At 42.1% G+C, this 23,132-nt stretch overlaps 1 protein-coding gene across 2 annotated transcripts in view; it reads left to right on the top strand.

The window, feature by feature from the left end:
* The window catches only part of FLT1 (fms related receptor tyrosine kinase 1), a 112,069-nt gene extending 89,154 nt beyond the window's left edge, over positions 1-22,915 (top strand). The window contains exons 18-30 of one of the 2 annotated variants that reach the window (XM_033146422.1): positions 5,526-5,630; positions 6,274-6,387; positions 6,802-6,890; positions 7,928-8,087; positions 8,432-8,529; positions 11,359-11,481; positions 13,026-13,137; positions 14,998-15,097; positions 18,593-18,698; positions 18,864-19,006; positions 19,312-19,387; positions 21,290-21,381; positions 22,187-22,915. In XM_033146422.1, the coding sequence (XP_033002313.1) occupies positions 5,526-5,630; positions 6,274-6,387; positions 6,802-6,890; positions 7,928-8,087; positions 8,432-8,529; positions 11,359-11,481; positions 13,026-13,137; positions 14,998-15,097; positions 18,593-18,698; positions 18,864-19,006; positions 19,312-19,387; positions 21,290-21,381; positions 22,187-22,388 (1,520 nt within the window). In that variant the 3' untranslated portion in view covers positions 22,389-22,915. Of the gene's footprint in view, positions 1-5,525; positions 5,631-6,273; positions 6,388-6,801; positions 6,891-7,927; positions 8,088-8,431; positions 8,530-11,358; positions 11,482-13,025; positions 13,138-14,997; positions 15,098-18,592; positions 18,699-18,863; positions 19,007-19,311; positions 19,388-21,289; positions 21,382-22,186 lie in introns of those variants that run through there. The other variant, XR_004426422.1, reaches the window with a different exon arrangement.
* The last annotated feature ends 217 nt before the right edge of the window (positions 22,916-23,132 follow it).

Genomic DNA, 23,132 nt, shown 5'->3' with positions numbered 1-23,132 from the left:
GTTGCCATGAATGTATGCTTTTTATGCACACTTTACCCTCATGTGTGCATTTTTGTGCACATCGCTTGGCTGGAGAACTGAACTGCTAAATTTGGAGAAATGCAAATTTCGGAGGATGGCTGTGTTTGGCTTGCATTTTGTTTTGGAAAAATGCAAATTGGGTGGGTCACCTTTAAATGTGAACTGAATTGAATTTCTTTCTCCACCTCCACCATCTGCAGCACCTAGAAAGGTTTAATTCAACCTCCAGTCTCCATCTTGGAAACGAGTCTAAATGCAGACCTCATTGCTAGGACATCTAACCTATTTTTTGTACTCCCCACCCCACACCACCCCACTCCCAACTCTTTGTAGCACCTGGCCTGATGAAGCATTTTGGAGCATTTGAAAGTTTGCTTATGGTTTAGTGACATTTCGGTTGTTCCTAATAAAGGTATTGCCCAATTGTGAGTGTTGACTCTTCCCCACCACCACCCCCTGCTTAAGGATCAACATAGCAGCCTTGGCTTTTTAAGTGTCCATTGTTACTTATAGTCTGTGAATTTGTCGAATCCCTGTTTAAAGCTACTGGCCATCCCATCCCCACATCCTGTGGTGGTGAATTTCATAAACTAATTAGGTGTTGTGTGAAGAAGTAACTTCTTTTTGTCTGTCCTGAATCATCTGCCAATCATTTTCATTGGATGAGAAATATATATTAACTAGCACTAGCATAATGTTAGCCATATGCAGTTTTATTATATAGGAGAAGTTCTCCCATCTGGAAACTGTCTCAGATGGCAAGGAAAGTCATAAGGACTTGATTGAAGGCAATACTCCTTGTCTCTACATGGGAGTAAGTGTTAACAGGGCTGGCCATCTTCCTTTTGCTAGGTGATTAGTGATAATTTTTTATCGGTCATTCTTTCTCCAACTTTTCCATTAGCTCTGTAAAATCTCATACGTTTTCATTTTTTAATTTTTCATTTTTTTTTAATCATTTGTGAAATATCTAGTAATCTTATGCCCACAAGAAGTTATTACACAAAAGGAATAAATAAAGCTTGGTTTATTATATGAAATGAAGACAGCAAAAATAAATCGGATAGCAAATCCTACAATGTATGCACACCTTGATCTAAAGAGTGAAAAATCTAACCTACAGGAAAGCCTACAGGAAAGAAAGTGTGGCAATTTTGCCATAGAAACCACAGTTGAAAGCAAGTTAAGAAATGGAGAAGGGGAAAGAAGGGTATACCTGTCCTTCAGGCAGAATGATTTTTGGATTCCTTGAGGGCACTGAGTAGAATTTTCATTGGAGCTTTGAGAGTTCTGAGTAATTTTTTTTGTTGGAGCTAGGAGAGCTAACTAAACATTGAGAATCTAAGGCTTTTAATCCAATGTCATCTAATGGAGAAGGGAGGGGGGCTTTGAGATGAGCAATTACTATAATTCCAATGGTTTTATTGTTCCGTTGAATTTATTTCAGAGTTTCCTGCCTATTTCCCACTTTGCTTATTTGCTTAATAAAAGTTGAAGGAATACAATCCTAGTGGGCAATGACTACAACTGGCCATCCTTGTCTGCCTCCTGTCTCAAAGTTCCCCCCCATTATCTTGATGGCATCCATTCAGATGTAAAGTAGATTTTAATGGTAGCTAGACTTACATATGCTGGTCTCTACACAAGGTGTGAGAAGCTTCAGGATGTGAGCTGGCCATTAACCTAGTGTGAGTATACCGTATTTTTCGCTCCATAGGACGCACCGGACCATAGGGCGCACCTCATTTTTAGAGGAGGAAACAAGGGAAAAAATATTTTTCTGGTTTTCCTCCTCTAAAAGCCCTGGTTTTTTGTGTTTTGAGGATCAGCTAAAAGTTTTGGAGCTTTTTTGCAAAGGCAAAAGGCATTTTTTTTTGAGGATCAGCTAAAAGTTTTGCAGCTGTTTTTGCAAAGGCAAAAGGCATTTTTTTTTTAGGATCAGCTAAAAGTTTTGCAGCTTTTTTTGCAAAGGGAAAAGCCCTGGGGTTTTTTTTGTTTGTTTTTTTAGGATCAGCTAAAGGTTTTGCAGCTTTTTTGCAAAGGGGAAAAAGCAAAGCTTTTGCAAAGGGGGAAAAGCAAAGAGGAAAAGCCCCATTTTTATGGGGTTTAACTCACATTTCTGAAAAATCTTAAGGAAAGGGAGCCTTTTCTACTGTTTCCAGACAGATAATCTAATCAGCCAGTCACATGTCCTGGGGAAACAAACAACCTCCCTCTGCAGCACATTCAACAAAGGAGGGCGGGGCTGAAAGGGAGCCGGGACTCTTATCTCTCTCCCGATCTCTTGCTGATCAGCTGCTGAGCGGGGTCCTTTCAACACTCCCTTTTCTCTTTGTAAAATAAAAAGCACAACCTGCTTTTGGCCCCTGGGCAATTCAGCTCCAGGGACCACCATTCGCTCCATAAGACGCACAGGTATTTCCCCTTACTTTTTAGGAGGAAAAAGGTGCGTCTTATGGAGCGAAAAATACGGTATATCAGAATTTGGCTCTCTGCAACAGATATCAAATTGCAAACATTTAGAAAACAAATGACTATGGTTACAGAAGAAACATATGCAAAGGGTTCTATGCTACCCTTGCTTATGGCGGCTGTAAGCATACAATATGATACCCATTAAGCTGCAAACAGTATGGCAGATCAACCCCCCCCCTCCAATTTAGGCCTTTTTAAAAATGTCAGTGCGCTCTAACCATTCAGTTATTCAATCAGGAAATAGCTTTGTGTCAAGCAGAAAACAGACCCCCTGAATTTGCACAGCCCTGTAGCCAGTGTGGAATCATTGAGTGTACTACCCAACCTAGGGAGCTCTTTTACCCCACCTAGGATTTTTATTTTAATTGGATCTTTAATTGTGGCATAACAAGCGCTGTCTGCATTGAAAGAATTACAGCTTGTTTTAAGAAAAAAGAGCAAATCTCTCTCTCTCTCTCTCTCTCTCTCTCTCTCTCTCTCTCTCTCTCTCTGTGTGTGTGTGTGTGGCTCCCTCAAAGAGTGTAGTTGTTGGAGTCCAAAAAGCTGCTCACACACAACATTCCCCCTAACTCAGAGTGGCTTTTTCATGATCTCAGTTACCCTAAGTGAACCTGGAGTTGTGGGGTGGGGAAAAACCAGCCTGTGTAGTAGTAACATGACCCCTAAGAGATTGAGTTAAATATTAGGATTATCTATTATAGGCTAAGGCGAGACCTTATGCCTTTGATTTTCCCTTGCTCTGCTTTTCAATTGCCCTTCCAGATGTCCTCTTTATTGTGTATTCATGACGATTTATATTCACGCTAGTATTGGGGCCAATAGACATGATCCCGCTTTCAGTACTGCTGTGCCAGGTGAAAAGGGGGGGGGGAGGGGAAAATAGATTTCAGTGGGACATAAATTGCACCTTACATTCCTAATAACGCTGCTCTGTGTGCCATTATCTTCTGAAGCTGCTGGAGGGATTTTCTGTGGCTTGTAAAGTGATGAGAATTTGGTCCAAGAATTCAAATATCCAAATACTCTCTACAAGTTCTTAGGAGCCAATGTTTGGCACTGAAACATAATGTAACTGAAACCAGAATATTAGAGGCTTTTTAAAGCGGGGTGGGGGGTGGGGAGAGGTTTATTAGTTTTCCATGAAACGGAGATTGTTCAGATGGAAAAGATATCTGGAAAACATGCCAGTGTCCGAATACAATACCCCTGTGGTGTTTTACTGAGTACAGAGAGAGTTTACAAGTTGCTTATTCCAATGTCCTAAGTAAATGGACTATTATTGATCAAAACAAATGCAAAATTCTCAGAAAACATTGAGCTTTCAGGAGTTATGTTTAGAACAGATGGATGCCTGGTCTGTATGGGGGTCCTGAGGGCTCCATGACAGAATCAGGCTACTGCAACACAAGCAACAGGTTTCTGTGCCCTCTATCCCCTTCCCTTTACTGATGTCCTCGTGATTCTGTGAATCCAGGTGGACAGATGATCAGATGAACACACATTTTACCACACGTCTTCACCTGATATGTGGTAAAACCCGAGCAACCCTGTCCAATCAGGGGAAAGAAGGGAAATTAATGAAGCAGGGAGATGACAAAATGGAAAAGTGAAAGGTCCAGCTTGGATCTGATTGGTGCAACCCTTAGGTTGGGAGAAATGGTCTAATGCAGTGTTTTTCAACCTTTTTTGGGCAAAGGCACACTTGTTTCATGAAAAAAATCACGAGGCACACCACCATTAGAAAATGTTAAAAAATTTAACTCTGTGCCTATATTGACCATATATAAAGTAATTCTCTTGAATTTTTCAATTTTTCCCACGGCACACTAGGCAACATCTTGCGGCACACTAGTGTGCCACGGAACAGTGGTTGAAAAACACTGGTCTAATGCCCAAACTAAGTATGATGTTGCCATCTAGTTTGCACTTATGTAGCTGATGTCTTTTTTAAAAAATAAGTAGCTGGGGGGATGTAGCTTTAATCCTTTGCTCTTGCCGAGATCCCAGCTGGAATTTGCCCCCCATCCCAATACTTGCAAATATCAATGGGAATAGTAGATTATGGGAGGCATGCTTAAAGGCCAGCAAAATTCCATTATTTTACAACCATTTAATTTCTTGACCTGTCCAGCAAAATATCTTAGGCCATCTCTGACCAAGAGGCGGATGACATAACAGAGTGCCAGACAAGCACTAAAGGCCATTCCAATCCTTGCAGAAGAAATGAATGAATGAAACAAGAGCTAGCACTGGTGGTTACTGTTGTGCCTTGTGGCATTTTTCAGCAGCAGCAGCAGAGTGCTTCATGCCAGAATTTTGCAGCAGTTTTGCAACATTTTGGTTGTTAATACAGCCTCTGCCTTGAGGCAGCATAGCCATCGCTACAATGTCATTCTTAGGGTTTGACAGTGGGCTAAGTTTGAAGCATAAGCTTATATGTGTTAAATATTTGTTGTCTTGTATCCCAACTCTTGCAAGTTACTCCCCTGGATTTTTCAGACCAGTTCTAGCAAGTTAATATATCTTAGCTGGCGTGGCTCAGTTTCTGTTATTCCTAAGAATGCAGACACGCCATACATTTAAAGCACATTCTCCATGCCAAAGAATCCTGGGAATTGTAGTTAACGTCTCACAGAACTACACTTCCCAGAATCCCAAACAAACAACAACAGTTCCCAGGATTCTTGGGGGGGGGTGTACTTTAAATATATGATGTGTACACAGCCCAAAACACAACAATTACTTTGAAAGGCTCTGGATCAGAAGCAGCCAGGTGTGATAATCTCCCCCCTTTTGCAGCTGTGCTCACACTTCCATCATTTGTTTGACTACTTAGGGTTTCATTTATATTGTGAATTGCTTTGAGCATAGGTCTGTGGAAGTGGTATAATTTGTTGCATATAAATTCAGGAGCTCTCCGTGTATTCTCACCCAGTCAGAACTTTAAACATAACGAAAAGTTTAATACTATGAGTTTATCTGATGATGTCTCTCTAACCAGCAACTATGATTTGTTTTTTTTGATGCAGGAAAGACCCTTGGACGAGGTGCTTATGGGAAAGTAGTACAAGCAGCCGCTTTTGGAATTAAAAAATCACCCACGTACAAAGTAGTTGCTGTAAAAATGCTGAAAGGTACGTATGGTGTAGAACAATTCCGCTTTCACTTTGTAGTGTCCAGACTGTGTGGGCAACCATTTTCAGCTGTCCTGCATCTGTAGTAAAGCTGAAATCCTGTTGCCATTTGAGCCAGGGACCATAGCCCAATGGTAGAGAGCCATCTTTGCAGGCGGAAGCTCACAGGTTCAGTTCCTAGGTCCTCCAGGCAGAGTGGAGTAAGGCTGCTGCCTGAAAGCCAAGAAAGATGCTGCCAGTTGGTCTTGACTGGCCTTCCTCAAACTGGTGCCCTCCACATTTTGGAATACAGCCCCCATCAGCTCCAGCTAGCATAATCAGTGGTCGGGGAACCTGGGATTGTCGTCCAGAACATCTGCAGGATACCAGTTTGCAGAAGTTTCATGTAGACAACAATGAGCTAGAGGAATCAGTACTCTGAGCTGGACTGAAGTACGGCAGCCTGCAGCCCAAACGGTGCAGTTACAGGCTTCTGGACATATAGTGCTGTTCCTGCCTAGGGTTCAGGTTAGCTGAAAGCATCCTCACAACCAAAAGAATGCAGCTGGTGATCAACAACAAGTGGTGACAGGAGCCAGGGCAAGAAATCTCCAGGTAAGAAGTGCCCTAAGTAATAAGTAAACCATATTGCTTGGCCTTGCAGAAGGAGCCACCGCCAGCGAGTATAAAGCTCTGATGACTGAGCTGAAGATCTTGACACATATCGGTCATCATCTGAATGTTGTGAATCTGCTGGGCGCTTGCACAAAAAACGGAGGTACGGACAACTATGACAAAAACATGGTGTTCTGGTTTATATTTTATTTACTTTTATTTAAAATATAGCTTTACTTTTTTGTATTTATCACAGGCTGGAAAGATGGTTCTTAATGCTAAGATGCGCTGGGCTTCGTCCTTGTTTTAACTTCAAGAGTTAAACCATGACTTGATACAACTGTGTGAAAATACATTTTTGAGATGCGGGCCTGAATTAAATCACACACAGATCAAACTTTCCTAGCAATCGGTGTGAAACAAAGACGAGAGTAGGGACTTTAGGGGAAATATTATGAATTTCTTTCAATTGCATTCTGATTTAAGTAATTCTGCTGTGCTGCTGGAAACAGGCACTTGAACAATGACACAAAATTGTCACTTTTCCCCACCAAAATGTTTATCATCTTGTTCACAGGGCCACTAATGGTGATAGTTGAATATTGCAAATATGGAAATTTATCAAGCTACCTTAAGAGCAAAAGGAGTTTCTTTTCTTCCAACAAGGTAATGTCCCCAAATGCCGTGTTTTATTTTTTCATTTCACCGTCGACTGAAATAATCAAATTAATTTTATTTTGCTGCACAGTACAAATAGGAACAGGTGTGCAAATGCCTTTTGACCAGTGCAAATCTGAGTTGCTTTAATGTACAGATATAGAAAAATAACCAGGTTGTTGCAGCAATGCAGTAACTCAAGAATTTCATAAGGTTGTACCTTCCCCAGTGCAAGACTTCATTGCAGGGTTCAGCAGCGATGTATTTTGGATATGTAAGGAAGGATATGTAATCTCTGGGTCAGCCTAAGTGCAATTCTATGCAACATGACCCTGGGACTTCCTATCCTTGCACATAGGCGCAGTGTTGAAGCCATAGGACAAGACCGTTAACTCAAAAATGTGGAGCAGGAGTACAACTCCAGATGCACATCAGCCCTTTGCCCATGGGCCAGATCTGGCCACCAAAGCAATTCTATCCATCTGCTCTTGGCTCCACTAAATTTAAATCAAAGTGAAAAATATGAGATAGATAGGACTCTCCTTTCCCCAAGCTCTACCTCCCACCCCCCTACTTCACACACCCCTTGAGTATCTTTGCCTGGCTGGAATGTGTCCTTGAACTTTGGTTTGCCTGGATGAAGAACAGCAAGGTGTGTGCAGAAAATAGCCTATTGCGAAAGGTAAAATTTAAAGTACCGGTATATTTCCAGCAGGAGAAGCTGGCTACATGATGTGTGGTTCCACTCCCTTGCTTTAATCATTTTCTAAGGGACATTGTCCCAGGACCTCACCAGCACATTTAAAAAGTAATTGAATGGAAAGACCACAAACTCCATGGGGTACAATCTAGCTACAGTTAAGCACTTTTGGATTACATTTATTTAACAGGAGATCTTTAATAAAAATACATATATTGAACAGGAGGGATAAAAGCACATGCTTAACTTTCCTGCTGAAATCAGCTGGGCTCAAAAGTGCTTAACTTTGGCTGGAATATCTTCTGTTCCATCTTGTGCCAATTTTTCCCTCTCCTTTTCTCTGAAGGATGCCTCTATTCAAGGAGAGCTGGTGACAGAGGAGAAGGATGTGGAGCCCATTGGTGGTAAGAAAAAAAGGCTGGAGAGCGTCCCAAGTCGAGAGAGCCTAGCAAGCTCTGGATTTCAGGAAGATAAAAGTTTAAGTGATGTGGAAGAGGAAGAGGAGGGTATGTATTAATTCCTTCCTCTTTCTATGCAGCCTGTGGATATTTTTACTGCATGATCTGCATCTTTGACATTTTCTTTCCCCATTTATCACCCTCATAAACATCCTTGGGAGATACTCAGATCCAAGAAAAGATGGTTTAAAATAAGCTTATTTACAATGTTACTCAATCGGACAGGAAGATGTGTGACTGTTTCTATGGTCTCTTCCTTAACCTTGGGGAAGTGCTCAACACTTCCTAATAATTGTTTTTTGTTCTCACTAGTAAACTAAGTTTCAGGCACTCCATTGTACTGTGGGCAGCACAAAGTCATGTTAACCTCGTATGCGCTGAATTGATTTCAGATTCTGATGAATTTTACAAGTGGCCCCTCACCATGGAAGATCTAATTTCTTACAGTTTTCAGGTGGCCAGAGGCATGGAGTTCTTATCGTCTCAAAAGGTTAGTTTTCCTCCTGTGCATTTTCCCTCTGGAAAATTAATAATAACAGGGTAATGTTTTGCATTAGACAGCATCTTAAAAAGCAAAGACATCACCTTGCCGACAAAAGTCCGTATAGTTAAAGCTATGGTTTTCCCAGTAGTAATGTACGGAAGTGAGAGCTGGACCATAAAGAAGGCTGATCGCCGTAGAATTGATGCTTTTGAATTATGGTGCTGGAGGAGACTCTTGAGAGTCCCGTGGACTGCAAGAAGATCAAACCTATCCATTCTCAAAGAAATCAGCCCTGAGTACTCACTAGAAGGACAGATCCTGAAGTTGAGGCTCCAGTACTTTGGCCACCTCATGAGAAGAGAAGAATCCCTAGAAAAGACCCTGATGTTGGGAAAGATGGAGGGCACAAGGAGAAGGGGACGACAGAGGATGAGATGGTTGGACAGTGTTCTTGAAGCTACTAACATGAGTTTGGCCAAACTGCGAGAGGCAGTGAAGGATAGGCGTGCCTGGCGTGCTCTGGTCCATGGGGTCACGAAGAGTCGGACACGACTGAACGACTGAACAACAACAACAACAATGTTTTGCATGCATTATGCTTCCAACAGCCTACTGTATAATAGGCTGGGAATGTTACCCCCATATTGCCCTCTAGCCTTTTTTCCTGGCAGAGGAGCTATGCCCTTAATAGCTGCACGACAGACAGAAATTCAACAGGTGCAGCTTTTCTGTCACCTTTGTAAAATGCATCTTTTAAATTGTTGCCTGTTTGTTAAGACAGAGTCCTTATTGGGGGGTAGGGTGGGGTGGAGTAGGGAGCCAGTGACCCTAAAGGCATATATACATTAGAAGCATATGTCCACCACCTAATATATATTTTTAAAAAAATTAAGTGGTTTGCACAATTTTAACTGCTAGTTGTTAGCCACCTATCCATACGGCATGCCCTAGCCACCTGGCATAAAAGAATACATAGATTCCAAACCCCTTTCACAGCACTACCCAAGGTAGTTCTTGTACCACTTTAAGTTTGTGATGTAACAACGCCTCGAAGAATCATATTTCTGTTTGTTAAATACAAAATGTTTGTGTTACTCCCTGAAACTATATTGAGAAAGAGGGGTTTTCCCCGCACTCTGGGAAACTTGCTGCACATAGGAAGCACAGGCTGCTCCTCATCTTCCTTGCATCTCACTGCATCAGGGAAATTGCATCATGGCGAAGACAAACTGGTTTCTGTGATTCAATGGCAGTTTTGTTCCCCAGAACTCCTAAAGGAAGGAAGGAAGGACAGTTTTCTTTTTGAGGCTCTCCCTATAAATAAATGCATGTTTATTCATGTCTTCATAGCGTACACAACTGACTAGAAACAAAAGGCTTGTTCATCCATTGCAGTTATTCCTCTGCCTGGGGTTAGATCCAGGTGATCAGGAACCACATAAATAGCCACTAATAAACACGCAGGAATATGGTCATCTGCAGCCTCTGACAACATGCTTAAGTATGCCTTGTCACCACTAGCGTGGCCACTTACCACATCGCCAAATAAAGAGAGGGAGAGAAAAGAGGATATGCCTTCGTGAGAAATGCGCAAATGCCAGTTTATCAGCATAGATGGAAACCGTTGCTGGCATCCGTCTGCCTCGGGAGACAATGGGAGTGAAGTCAAACTATTGGAAGGTTGCAGTGCCTGCTGTGGTTGTAGAGGCCAATATGGGAGAGACATGTTTTGTTGCAGCTGGGGCAGATGAAGGCGTCCAGTTGCAAAGGATTACTATAATTTAAATAGAAATGTAGTTCCTCTTACCAGACAGGTGTGCACGCCCCTTCTTAGTTTGCTGTCCAGGCACTGGCTGCTTACAGTTCTTCATCTTTAAATGGGATGTGAACTGGGTAGCCCTTCAGCTAGACAACTGTATTCTGTAAAGGAGGGCACAGATGATCACCTTTCCATGTGGTTAGGGTCACTGCGTGGGACATTTTTCGCTGACTGTTGCATGTCATCATCAGCATTTTATTTGTATGCCGCCTTTCCACAGGAAAAACCATGCTCAAGGCGGCTTACAACAAAAATATTTGCATAATCACAAACATAATAAAAGTAGTCATAACTGACTAAAACACATCAAAAAGTACACAACCAAACTGAACCATTTTGACATAAATCATAAAAAGTTCTAAAAATATACAAACAATTCATATCATTAACAGCAACCCCCCCACCAACAACCCCCCCTAAACAATATTCCAACCCAGCAGTCATAGTACTTCATCTCTAGAAAGATGATTTAATGTTCACAGCATCTAATAAATCTCAGCTCTTCTTTTGCAAATAAATGTGTTTCTAGAAATACAAGTCTCTGGTTTGGGGAAAATTAAAGATTTGGTCCAGATTTCTGTTCAGTTCAGTTTGGCTCTCTGAAAACAGGCCTGGTTAATGTGGACTCCACTACAAATTCTCATGTGGTAGGAAAAATACCGGTAGATGCTTATCTAAATCTATACAAAGTCCTAATTGATTTTGGATTTTATTATGTATTTCCAAATGCATTACCTACAAAGCCTAAAGCAGTCTGACTTATCCCTTGGTAGAACTCAACAGATTAAAGGTACACATGTTTAGATTCTGAAGTGTTTCTTTGGAAAGCACCTTAGCATTTCATTATGGTAGTTCTGTGTAAACTTTAGGTAACTTCCAGAAGAAAATGTAAACTGAGCTATTAAAAACATAAACATGTATGTTAATGCTTTTTAAAAGGACATGGAAAAGATTCAGCTTTGTGTTCTAGAATCATATTGGGATCAGCAATGAGATTGTTTAATGTTTTCTTGTAGTGCATCCATCGTGACTTAGCAGCCAGAAATGTCCTTTTGTCTGAAAACAATGTTGTGAAGATCTGTGATTTTGGCCTTGCAAGAGATATTTATAAGAATCCTGATTATGTGAGAAAAGGCGATGTAAGTCAGCATGCTTCTTATTTGCCCCATTGTTTATCATTTTGAACAGCTCACGGAGAACTTTTCTAAATGTTTACATTCTCTGCACTCTAAAAGGCCCCTGGAAGTGATTGTACATTTTTTATGTGAAGATGAGCGATCCAGATGAGTTGTATGCGCTGTGACAGTTTGCATCCTCCACAACAATGCTCGGAAATGTTCGCCAGCTCTGTTTTTTTGAATAGTTTACATGTTGATATTTGTTTCTTGGCTAACCTCGCTAGGCCAACCAGTAAAAAGGCTTAAACTTTGTTTGCAAAAGAAATAGAAGTTTTTGTTTCTTCACTGGGGATGGAGTGGGGCTTAATTTGAGCTATGGCTCATCGTCATTTACCCCCAGAATCTATTGGTTTAGCTCAAGAATTTGTTGGCACTGTTAGGACTCAGCCCTGGAATGTGTGAAATAACTTTTCTTCCCAAATAGTATGGGAAACAGCCTTATTAGAAAAACTAACCAATGAACTGAAACAGGCACGGGGACAAATAGAAGAAGATGCCTTCAGCCCGGTATGGCTCCCCTTTATCACACACACAGCCCAACAAGACAACAACAAGAATCTGCCAACAGCATACGCATCAAAAATACACACTCACACCCCACTTACACACAAAAACAGTTCTCACTACAGCCAACCAAAGACAGCCAACCACACCCTAAGCAGCCCCCAACCTCTCTCACCACCAAGGAAATACAACAAGTGAATAGTAAGAGAACCCATACAAGTAACGCTGACACAACCCCCCCCACACACTAAGTAAATAATAGAAGCATAACCACCCCACCCCACCTGCCACCTGTCACTTGCCCTTCCCCTTCCCCTTCCCCTCTCTTCTTCCTAATTGTTTAAACCAATTCATAAACCAAGAATTTATACATTGACCACTAATAATGAAACACGTGTTGTAGATTTATTATGCTATTTTTGTGATATACAAATGACATGAGAAAACTTGGTATACTTATTTGTATAACATTCTTGTCTATAAAACCCAATTTTTTTAAAAAAAACTTTTCTTCCCCTTTGAAAAAAAGATCTTGATGTTCTGGAAGAATATATGAGCAGCATTAAGGAACTTTAGGCACATGCAAAGCACATTTCTTTAATACAGTGGAAATCACAGCATACCTACTAATTTGCTGTCTGTATTTAGCTTTTGTAGAAATGCAGGAAAAAAGAACGTAATTGGCACCAGGCACCCAACCGAGCTTCCTGAGACTCTCGGCTTTTGAAAACCAAGTTTATAGTCCTTATATTTGTGATGGCTGGCTTGAAACTGGCCAAATCTCTAAAGTCAAAGTGGAGTACTGTATGTAAAAGACAAACTGCAACTCTGGATTTAATCTCATTTTTCTAGCACAACTCTCTGGCCCTTCTGTGAGCAGAAGGCAACTTCCACGTGCAGCCTAAAACAATAATTCTATCTCTGTAAAACACTTACATTTCTATCTACAGCTAATTTCATTTTGCTTGAAAAGTAAGGCCCTCCCTTTGATTTTGTTACAGGCACGTCTCCCCCTCAAATGGATGGCACCAGAATCTATATTTGATAAAATCTATAGTACCAAAAGTGATGTTTGGTCGTATGGAGTACTGTTGTGGGAAATATTTTCTCTAGGTAAGTTGTTCTTTAAAGAAAAAGTGAATTGATCCTATCCTAAGATCTCTGAAAACAAAATCAATTGGATACGGTACCCAGTTCATCGTTAACAGTGCAATCCTGTACAGTACATGCTACTCAGAAGTAATCTTCAACAAGTTCAATGTGACTTACTCCTACCTAAGTGTGTTAAGGATTGCAACTTAAATATTATATATAGGAAACGGGCTTGCAATGATCTGCTTATGTTTTAGTAGAAGTTAAACCAACGTGTTTTGACTATAGAAAGCAAGAGCTTAAGACCTCAGAATATTTTCTTCACCTGAATGGCAGCAACTAGCAGGCAGTAAAGGGGCCCATCAAAAATTGTCTGGTGGACCCTGCCCTACCTTCTCTCCCAGCCCCTGCTTTAATTGTGCAATCTAAAATCACCTGCTGTATGCTTAACCCCATTTTACAGAACCCAGAAAGGCAGTGTCTAGGAGGCCTTGGAATGGCAATGATGCAGTAAGCCCTTGTTAGCTGTGTGGCTTCTGAGAGGCAGCTTGCCTCCTCCCTTGCCACACTGCAGGCTGCTCCTTCAGCACGGAAGATTCTAAGGCTGGTTATGATGCAGTGCTGGGGTATTGACTGGAAAAGGGGAGAAAAACACCACTTTCTTCAATGCATGGGTGGGCAGGAGGAGGTCCTTGTGCTTTTGAAGATCTAGTGACCTCACTGTTGCTCACGTCAGAACTGTGGTATTGTATTCGTCCGTTAATCAGTATTTATTATGCCACACAAAATATGGCAATTATTTGTAAACGGCAAATAAACTATGAACCATGTGCCTCTACAATGACGGGAACCAGAGTAGGACACATGAAAGGAGAGGTTTAAAAATTGTTGTCAGATAATCTATCTACCTGTGTAATATTTCTTTAGATAGATCTTACCCGTTCCTGCACTTTTCTCTGCAGGCCATAATAAGCGATAAAGTCTGTGAGATCTTTCCCAGTCTGCATCTGTACTGGAATTTTTTTTTTTTTTAAAGCATTCTAAGATGTTTTTATTGTTTCATCACTTGTTGTTTGCCACCCAGGGCTCCTTTGGGAGGAAGGGTGAGATGCAAATTTAATAAGAAACAAACAAGCAACCTCCACCAGCACAAGCACAATGAGCCCACGGATCTCACAGTGCCAGGCCATTGCCATTCACAGCTGCTTCCTCACAGGCAAACAAACACCGAAATTATCATCTTCGGGTGAGCATGCCATCTAGGATGGAAATGCTGAGCAAGGCAACAACAACAATAATAGTAATAATCTTTTTTAAAAATGCAGGATACAAAATCTGTCCTGCAAAGGAAGCAGCAATTTCATTCATCAAAGAAGAATGGTAGAAGAGGCAGACACAACAGCAGAGGAAATTGGTCCATGCATGCAGTTCCTTAGACAAACAGTCTTTTGGTTGTTTAGTAGCCTACTTGTTGCTGGGATTGCTCTTGCCTCATAATTAACTCTTACTACGCTGAGAAAGGATGAACAATTGAAAAGCTAAGCTAAAAGAAAATAATATATAAAATAGTATGCCCCTATGTTACTTCAGAACTCATTGCCCATCACCCAAACAGATCAGAAGAGTGGTGGGAAGCAAAATAGATCTCAGGCTTACTCTAGAGCAGGAAAGTGGCTGGCCTGTGGCCTCTTGACTGGGGCTGATGGGAGTTGGAGTCCAAAACTTCTGGAAGGCCGCACAGGTTAGCAACTCGATTTAGAAAACACTCAGTCTCTAAATGTTGTAAAGGTTCACATGTCAGAAGTGTCTGTGGTTTCCTTTGTTATTCTCTCCTTCCAATTTCAAAGTGTTTTTTTTTTAAAAAAAATTCTTCTCTTTTAGGTGCATCTCCTTATCCAGGTCTTCAGATAGATGAAGACTTTTTCAACAAGTTAAAAGAAGGCACAAGAATGAAAGCCCCAGATGTTGCAACCCCAGAGATGTACGTGTGCTTTGGACAGTATCATTTTTGGCATGCATTACTTTGGGACAAACCAAACCAGTGTGCACATGTAACAAAATGCCATCAACCTTCATTAGGATAAAAAAAAGTGCTTTGGGAATTTAGAACAATAGGATTTGGGAAAGAGGTGCATAAACCTTCCCAGCCTGTTACTTCTATGCTTGATATCACCCTTTCCCCCTGTTGTTTTTCGTGCCATAGGGTTTCAAATGTGTTCATACCCTCACAAATACTGGGTACTCATTTGGGGGTGGCTAATCTGTGGCCATCCAGATGTTGAATTCCAGCTCCCATCATCCCCAGCCAGCATGCCCAATGGTCAGGGATGTTGGTAGTTGTAGTCCAACAATATCTAGAGAGCCACCGCTTAGCCACCCCTGCTGCAGGCAGATAGTTAACCTAGTTTTAGGGTGGGGGACTGGAACAGAGAAATTGTAGGTGGTGAAAAGGTTAAGCACCACATTCTCATTCACCCCTTCCTGAATCATTCCCCCCCCCTTTCCTTAAAAACATAATTTGGGTTTGGTTTTAGTTAAGCCTTCAGCTAGTTTTTTTCCTTAAAGGAACTTATCCTTAAGATCTGTTCTCTGGGTTTTGGGATTTAAGGCAGGGGTGCCTAAGCTGTGGTCTTTCATATGTTTTGGACTTCAGCTCCCCTAAGCTCCAGACAGCATGGAGGGCCACATGCACACAATTTAGGATGAATGTATACTAGTTCCTGTGCGCTTCTCACAATCAGAATGATTTTGTGCAATTCCTATGGAGACACATTCATGGAGAACATATCAGCAAGGGACATCGAAACAATTTGGGGGTGATGATTCTGTAAGTCGGGTCTGGGAAATTGGATTCAGCCAGAGGGCCAGCCCCAGAAGTGGCCAGAACCCCCACAAACTACTTTGACAGGTGAGGCCACACATCCTCTCATTCACCTGATATTACATAACTTCAATCTGCAGTTGCATTCCCAATTCTTCCTTTGCAACTGGATTGAATTCAAGCCATGGCTGCAAAGGATGGTTTGTTCTTTGTGGCTACAGCATGAACATCAAAGGAAGAGTCTTCCTTTGCATCATCAGCTTGAATTCAAGCAGTGGCCGTAAAGGAAAAATTGGCAGTGCACCATGAATGCACTGCCCCTTCTTCTTTTGCAGGCAAAATCCTGTGCTTTTTCCATTTCTCTGTTCCTGTTCCGAGCAAAAGAAAAAAGCGACAAATTCGAGAAGTGCTACATTTTGCCTTCCCTTGCAGCAGCTGCCTCTTGAACCTTCCCATGCTTGATGTCATATATGACGTCAGGCTAAGAAAGATGGGTGTGGTGCCCCAAAAATGAATTGCTGGGCTGATCTTGAAGCCCATGGATTGGAGGTTCCCAACCGCTTATGTGCAGGATAATCCCAGAAAAATCCAAATGGATGGCAATGCGATATGATGACACCAAGAGACCCTTCAGCCCGTTAGGATCAGTGGTATTAGGAATCCTAGTGAATACAGGCTCCAAATTAATTTAAATCCAGGTGCATTTGCAGGAGACCTTGGAAGAACCACAATTCTAATAATCCTCCTTGCCTGCCATGCTGTTAGAGGATGGGGGGGAAAGACCTATATTTTTTTCTCTACTGTTGCTGCTCCCTGCTGGTGGGACAGGGGAATGTGTTTTGTGGTAGGAAAAATGGGGGCGACCTTTGGGTATGGGGAAGGCAGCAGGGACAGGTGAGGCAAATGACAGAAACATACCTGTGTGAAGTTGGGTGGAGCCGGGATGTCTTCTCCTGCTGGGGTTTTCATCTATGTAGGAGAAGACGTTTGGGGCTTGTAAAACTCACCTCTTCTTTTGCAAGGGGTTTTTACAGGCCTCCCAAGTTAGGTTTCTAGTCTGAAGAACTTCCCTAGCATCTCAAATGCATAGCACATGCATGACTGAGAGCCAGTGTGACGTAGTGGTTAAGAGCAGTAGACTCGTAATCTGGGGAACCGGGTCTGCGTCTCCGCTCCTCCACATGGAGCTGCTGGGTGACCTTGGTCAGTCACACGTCTTTGAAGCCTCTCAGCCCCACTCACCTCACAGAGTGTTTGTTGTGGGGGAGGAAGGGAAAGGAGAATGTTAGCCGCTTTGAGACTCCTTTGGGTAGTGATAAAGTGGGATATCAAATCCAAACTCTTCTTCTTCTTCTTCTTCTTCTTCTTCTTCTTCTTCTTCTTCTTCTTCTTCTTCTTCTTCAAGTATGGGCCCTCCCTCCCTGTTATTTCTTTTTCTGTATTTTTGTACACACACACCGGGTCAGATGTAACTTTATAAATGTCATAACTGCAACAACAATAGCCCTCAATTCTGAGGCCAAAAGTTGCATGAGGGTTAAAATTCCCATCTGAAGCCAACTGAACCCTCCTTTGTTACGCATACGAATCCCTAAGCCCTGCATCTGTGAATCTACCAGACATGGCCCACACAGTATTAATTCTATCTTAAGTGGGATGGGGAGGTTGATAAATAAAAGCAAGGATTCTCAAGAGATACCACATGAGATGTGCAACATCCCGTCCCCCCTTTGATGCTCCACAGTCACTCTGTTCAGCCATATTTATTAATAGTCCTATGATGGCAAAACTACAGAATGAAACTTTCTGGTTTGGTTATTGTGAGGCCTGTGTGCTTTTTGGGGTGGGTGTGTGGATAACAACTGAGAGAGGAATCAGTGAAGAGCAGCAAGGGTTATCAGAGATTGGGGGCAGAGATCTGCGATGCAGGCTCCCGGGGGCTCCTGATGTTTGGCTTATGCCAGAGAAGGTCGAAGCAGCAGCTTGATAACCTTTCGAACACATGAAAGGCTGATGTGAGCAATGGCGTAACTGGTGCTTGGAGGGCAAGAGATAATGGGCTTACACTGCAGTAGAGAAGCTTTGAGATTTCAATGCAACAGAGATTTTTCTAGCCCTGAGATTAGTCTGGCAAACGAGCAACCAAGCTATGGAGCCTTGTGAGGAGTTTAAGTATTTGTTCATCGTTCACATGTGGAAAGAGGAAGAATGAAAAAGCAGGAGTTTCATCATAACTGTACTGACTTCTTCCTCACTTTCCTCAGAACCTAAATCCTATGAAAAATAATTAAAACTGCAACAGTTAACTCTATGTAGCTTAACTCTGTAGAAATGCCTGGAATACTGCAAGAGGTTGGATGTGTTCTCTATGGCACGGCACTGATGGATCTTCAAGGCACACAAATGCTCTGAACTCTGGGGGTATCGGTAGCACTTTCACCATTTCTGTATTTTGTTTGAAGCACATAAAATCAGAGTGTTTAAGTTAGAAAGTAGGAGAGAAAAGAGAGGGGGTGGATGTGTATAGAAAATAATTTAAAAATGGATCCCATGTTGCAAATTTGGGTTAAGGGTGGCTCCCAGATCTGAAGTCTGCTGTCCAAGTGTGAGCCATAGAAGTAGTCCTCATGATACACTGTCTTTTGCTTTTGGCAGATATCAGATCATGCTGGATTGCTGGCAAGGGGATCCAAATGAAAGGCCAAGATTCTCTGAGCTGGTGGAGAGATTGGGAGATCTACTTCAAGCAAACGTAAAGCAGGCAAGCAGCAAAATGCAGTGTGCACCATGTTTGTGGTGTTTCAGGGAGGTCATGGTTGTTTGACAGTGGAATGGACTCCCTAGGCAGCTTGTGGACTCCAGTGCTTGGCGTTCTTTTTACACTATTCCCGTTTGTTTGATAATTTTTATACTTCTGTTTACGTAGGATGGCAAAGATTATATCCCTCTGAATACTATATTATCAGCGGATCCTGAATTTGACCATTCCTCTCCAACTTCCCCTAATCCTCATGCGAGGGGAAATCATTCAGTACCAGCCTTGAATTACACCAGCATCGAAAACACTGGGTATGATGGATTACCAAGATATATAGCAAAGTAATGACTAGCAGCATGGATTTTGTGCATGCCCCCTAAAATTTCCCCAACCATCCAGAACAGATTTAGGGGATGTGAGGGAAAAGATGGGGGCCAAGTCCTGTTGCACAACTGGATCTCATTCTGCTCATGCAAGAACTTAGTTAAGTCCTGCCCATAAAGTTAAGAGAGTTTCTCACCCTTGTTCAGATGTTCACAGGTAGGAAGAGTATAATGTACATATAGGGTTTGTTTCGAGGTCTCTAACAAGCTTTTTCTTCTGCTTGCTTTTCAAGGAGATATGTTAATGCCTTCAGAATGAAAGTCAAGACCTTTGAGGAACTTTCACCCAAAAGCAAACTTGGATGTGATGTAAGTCAGAGTCAAACTACTAAAATGTGTGGTGTTTGCAGTTTGAGATTCAGCCTTGTGTTGCTGAGCTAAAGAGGAATACGACAGGTCCTTTGTGGTCATCTTCCTCCAAGATGGGCCGATGTTGTGGGAGGAGCGACTCATTTTGCTGTGCAAAAGTTGGTTGAGGCATATGGCAAGTGTAACAAGTTTAAAAGTAGCATTGCTATGGTGGCCTTCTCTACTGCTATTAGCAGTGAACCAAAAATGGTTCTTTAATTTTTTAATTGTAGCTGGATCACTGCCCCATCTACTCAAATCACAACATGGAGTGGGCGCCTCCCAATGTCATTTTTATTGTGCATACACAGTGATTTGTGCTCACGGTGGTGTTGAATGTTTATTATTAAGGCCAAACAGCCAGCATACGAAAACCAGAATTTCTGCATAGTTCTTTACAAAAACCACCAGTGCTCTCTGTGCCTGCAAAAGGCTCAGGTTTGGACATACTGCTTCATTCCCAACCAGTGCATGTCTCATAGCTTCCTGCTGAAATCCTGTAACTTTTTGTCCCACAAAGGTTCTGGGTTGTTTCCCCACTCTCTTGCCCAATTTTGTTGTGCAAGAGTGCCCCCTCCAGATGGCAATAATGCAACGACGTGGCAAAAGCAGCACATAATAACCAATGCAGCGGAGGAGGCAGTCTAGTGTAAATCCACCACTAATGCGCTATTATTGGCAGGGCCCTTCCAAACTGGTGCTTTTTTTGCAGGTATATTATGCAACACCAAAAGGGGACATGTACACACACACCCAGAACGTTTGTGGGATGAAAAACTTTATCAGTGACTGGGGAAAATTTGTAATTATTTGAAATGTCATTGTACACACATAAATTCATCGGCAAGATTAATTTAGACCAAACAGTTAAAAGGAAATTTGAAGGAGTAATTAATAATTAGAATGACAAAGAAAATGCAGTGTTATGAATTAAAATAAGAAACCACAAAAGGGGTGAGGGGGAAACAGAATATTTTTGTGTATTGTAATATTGGATTTCTATTTATGTAAAATATTTTTAAGAAAAACTGAAAATAAAATTTTATTTTTCAAAAAAATTAACATATGTGGGATGAAAAGTTACAGCATTTCAGCAAGAAGCTACGAGCCCAACACATTGCAGAATACACCTGCAAAAAACACCACAGACTTGAAGGGGCTCCAAGTCGAATTTATGGAAGGAAGAGGGCTGATGAATGAGACATGAGGTGGTTGGATAGGTAAACTAAGAACTTTAGTCTGAGCCAGAGAAGAATTGGGCATATGTAAAACTTGCTTCCGCGAGCCTGGTCTCCTTTTTGTGTTCCTGAAGCTTGTAACTGAGTCAACACTCGAACTCCAAGAACACCTGATATGTAAAGATATGCTAAACCATAACACTAAAAAGTGCAGCCCTACTTAAATCTCAGTGGATGAAGACTGTCAACCAAGAAATAGTTACCAATTTGATAATTTATCACATTTTTGGAACAATTATACTTTTTTTTTTTACCACTGCTCATACACTTTTCTTGCAGCTAACTTAAGGCTTGTTCACATATTACCCGAAATACAGGTACAAGCTGTCTCTAAACATATACGAGTATTTGTGGGTGTGCCCTTGTTGATTTGTACAGCTAAGCTGTTGTGTACACAGACTTTATGGCCATTGAATGTTACACGTGAATATTGGTGTACAAACTCAACTCTTTGCATACACAGGTACACATTTTGCACAGTTGTTGGACACCCTACGTGGTTACACTTTTACCAAAAAGTCAATCTAGGGCCATGTAGATGATGAGTTACTCAGAGTGTGTAACTGTAGTAAACTTTAACACAGAAGCAACAAAGTTGTATTACCGAAGGTGTGTTCTCTTTCAGGATTACCAGGCCGACAGTGGGATGGTGCTGTCTTCAGAAGAACTGAAGCGTTTTACATGGACAGGCAGCAAACAAAAGCAAACTTTCTTTGGGTATGTGATTTCAACACTATTCAGGCTGTGGATGCAACAAGACACAAAGTGGTAACATTTGCTAGGAATCTAATTGAACCGGTCACTTAAAGAGGGGGTTAACCCTATTCCTGTGAGCCATTTTCACGAGAAAGACCACTCTCCATTCATCTGCTGTTTGCCCCATGGGTATTGAGTATCATATGAGTATATCTTGTTCTATGGGGTGGCTTTTATGGGCAGGTGGAAGACTGCAAAAGGAGGAAGATTTACACCTCCCCTCCCACAGCACTGCAGTCATAGTTCAATTTGGTTCCTGCCTTGTGTTTGAGTTAGCAATATACAAAAATGACATTATAGAGCTGGGGGCGAGGTGTGGATTTTGTTCTTACTGCTCAAAGCTGCACTGCAGCAGACACAGAGCAAGAAGGGTGCACGCTTCCCCCTTCCCTTTCATGACTCAGCGTAACATAATCAGGATACTAAAATGGCAACATGACAATGGAGGGATGCAAGAGCGTCATTTTTGTTCCTGCCCTCCGCCATGTTGCGTTAGCCGCCTTCCTCTGCCTAGCTCCTGTCCAGAGAATAAGGGCCTGCCCATTAAAAGGCTGTATTAACAGGAATTATTCTAAGCAGTGAATGGACAGTAAGGAAGTTGGTCAGACTTGCTTTAATAAAGAAAAAGAAAAAAAATGAGTCTTGTTTTGAGAAATCCTAAATGCAGTTCCCAAACAAGTTCATGCCCTATGGTAGTGGTGAGGATAGTGGAAACATATTAATGATATATAATTTTAATCTAACACATGTCTGCTTTTGCTTACAGCCTCCTCTCTGGCAGCCGAAGCAAGGAGTCTGTCCTTTGTGACACCACAAAGCCAAAGGTTTACAGTTCCAGCTGCGGCCACATCAGCGATGTGACTCTGCCATTTACCCGCGGCAGCACCAGCTGGGAAGGGAAGCAGATGCAGGGCTTCTCTCCTCCCAGCTATAATTCGGTGGTTCGTTATTCCACTCCTCCAGTGTAGCAAGGAAGGAATTTGAACTACTCAAAGCAGCTCCTCCTCCACTGAGCTGCATCTCTCCACTATCACCATTTAAAATAGTGAACGCTCCTTCCTGCTACTCGTTGACCCAACAGCACCCCTGTAGAGTACAGGTTATTTCTGGGCTGTAGCACTAGCTTCCACCCAACAGCAGGAACCCAATAACTATTCAAATGTGAGAAGGGGACAGCAAGGAGGGAGGGACCCCTGTGGACTGTATTTCTCTCACTTCCTAAATACAGATTCTTACACTGGTCTCAGGCAATGCTATGGGAGGATGGTGATGCTGACCAGGCTAGAAGCTGCTTCTGGTCTACTTAGTTATATGCTTATGGGAGATTGCACTTTTATTTTTCCCGCAGAGTTTTGTTGATACATACCCATTTTGCTCTCGTGCTGCTGTGGAATTGTTTCAGCTTTTGAAGGAGTGTGTTCAGTAGAAACAGTTCAAGCAGATGTAACAGGGACACAAACAATGAAGAGAAGAAGAGTTTGGATTTGATATCCCGCTTTATCACTACCCGAAGGAGTCTCAAAGCAGCTAACATTCTCCTTTCCCTTCCTCCCCCACAACAAACACTCTGTGAGGTGAGTGGGGCTGAGAGACTTCAAAGGAGTGTGGCTAGCCCAAGGTCACCCAGCAGCTGCATGTGGAGGAGCGGAGACGCGAACCCGGTTCACCAGATTACGAGTCTACCACTCTTAACCACTACACCACACTGGCTC

The sequence above is a fragment of the Lacerta agilis genome, chromosome 4, assembly GCF_009819535.1.
Source record: "Lacerta agilis isolate rLacAgi1 chromosome 4, rLacAgi1.pri, whole genome shotgun sequence".
Taxonomy (NCBI): Eukaryota; Metazoa; Chordata; class Lepidosauria; order Squamata; family Lacertidae; genus Lacerta; species Lacerta agilis.
This window is presented reverse-complemented; position numbering and strand designations above follow the sequence as displayed.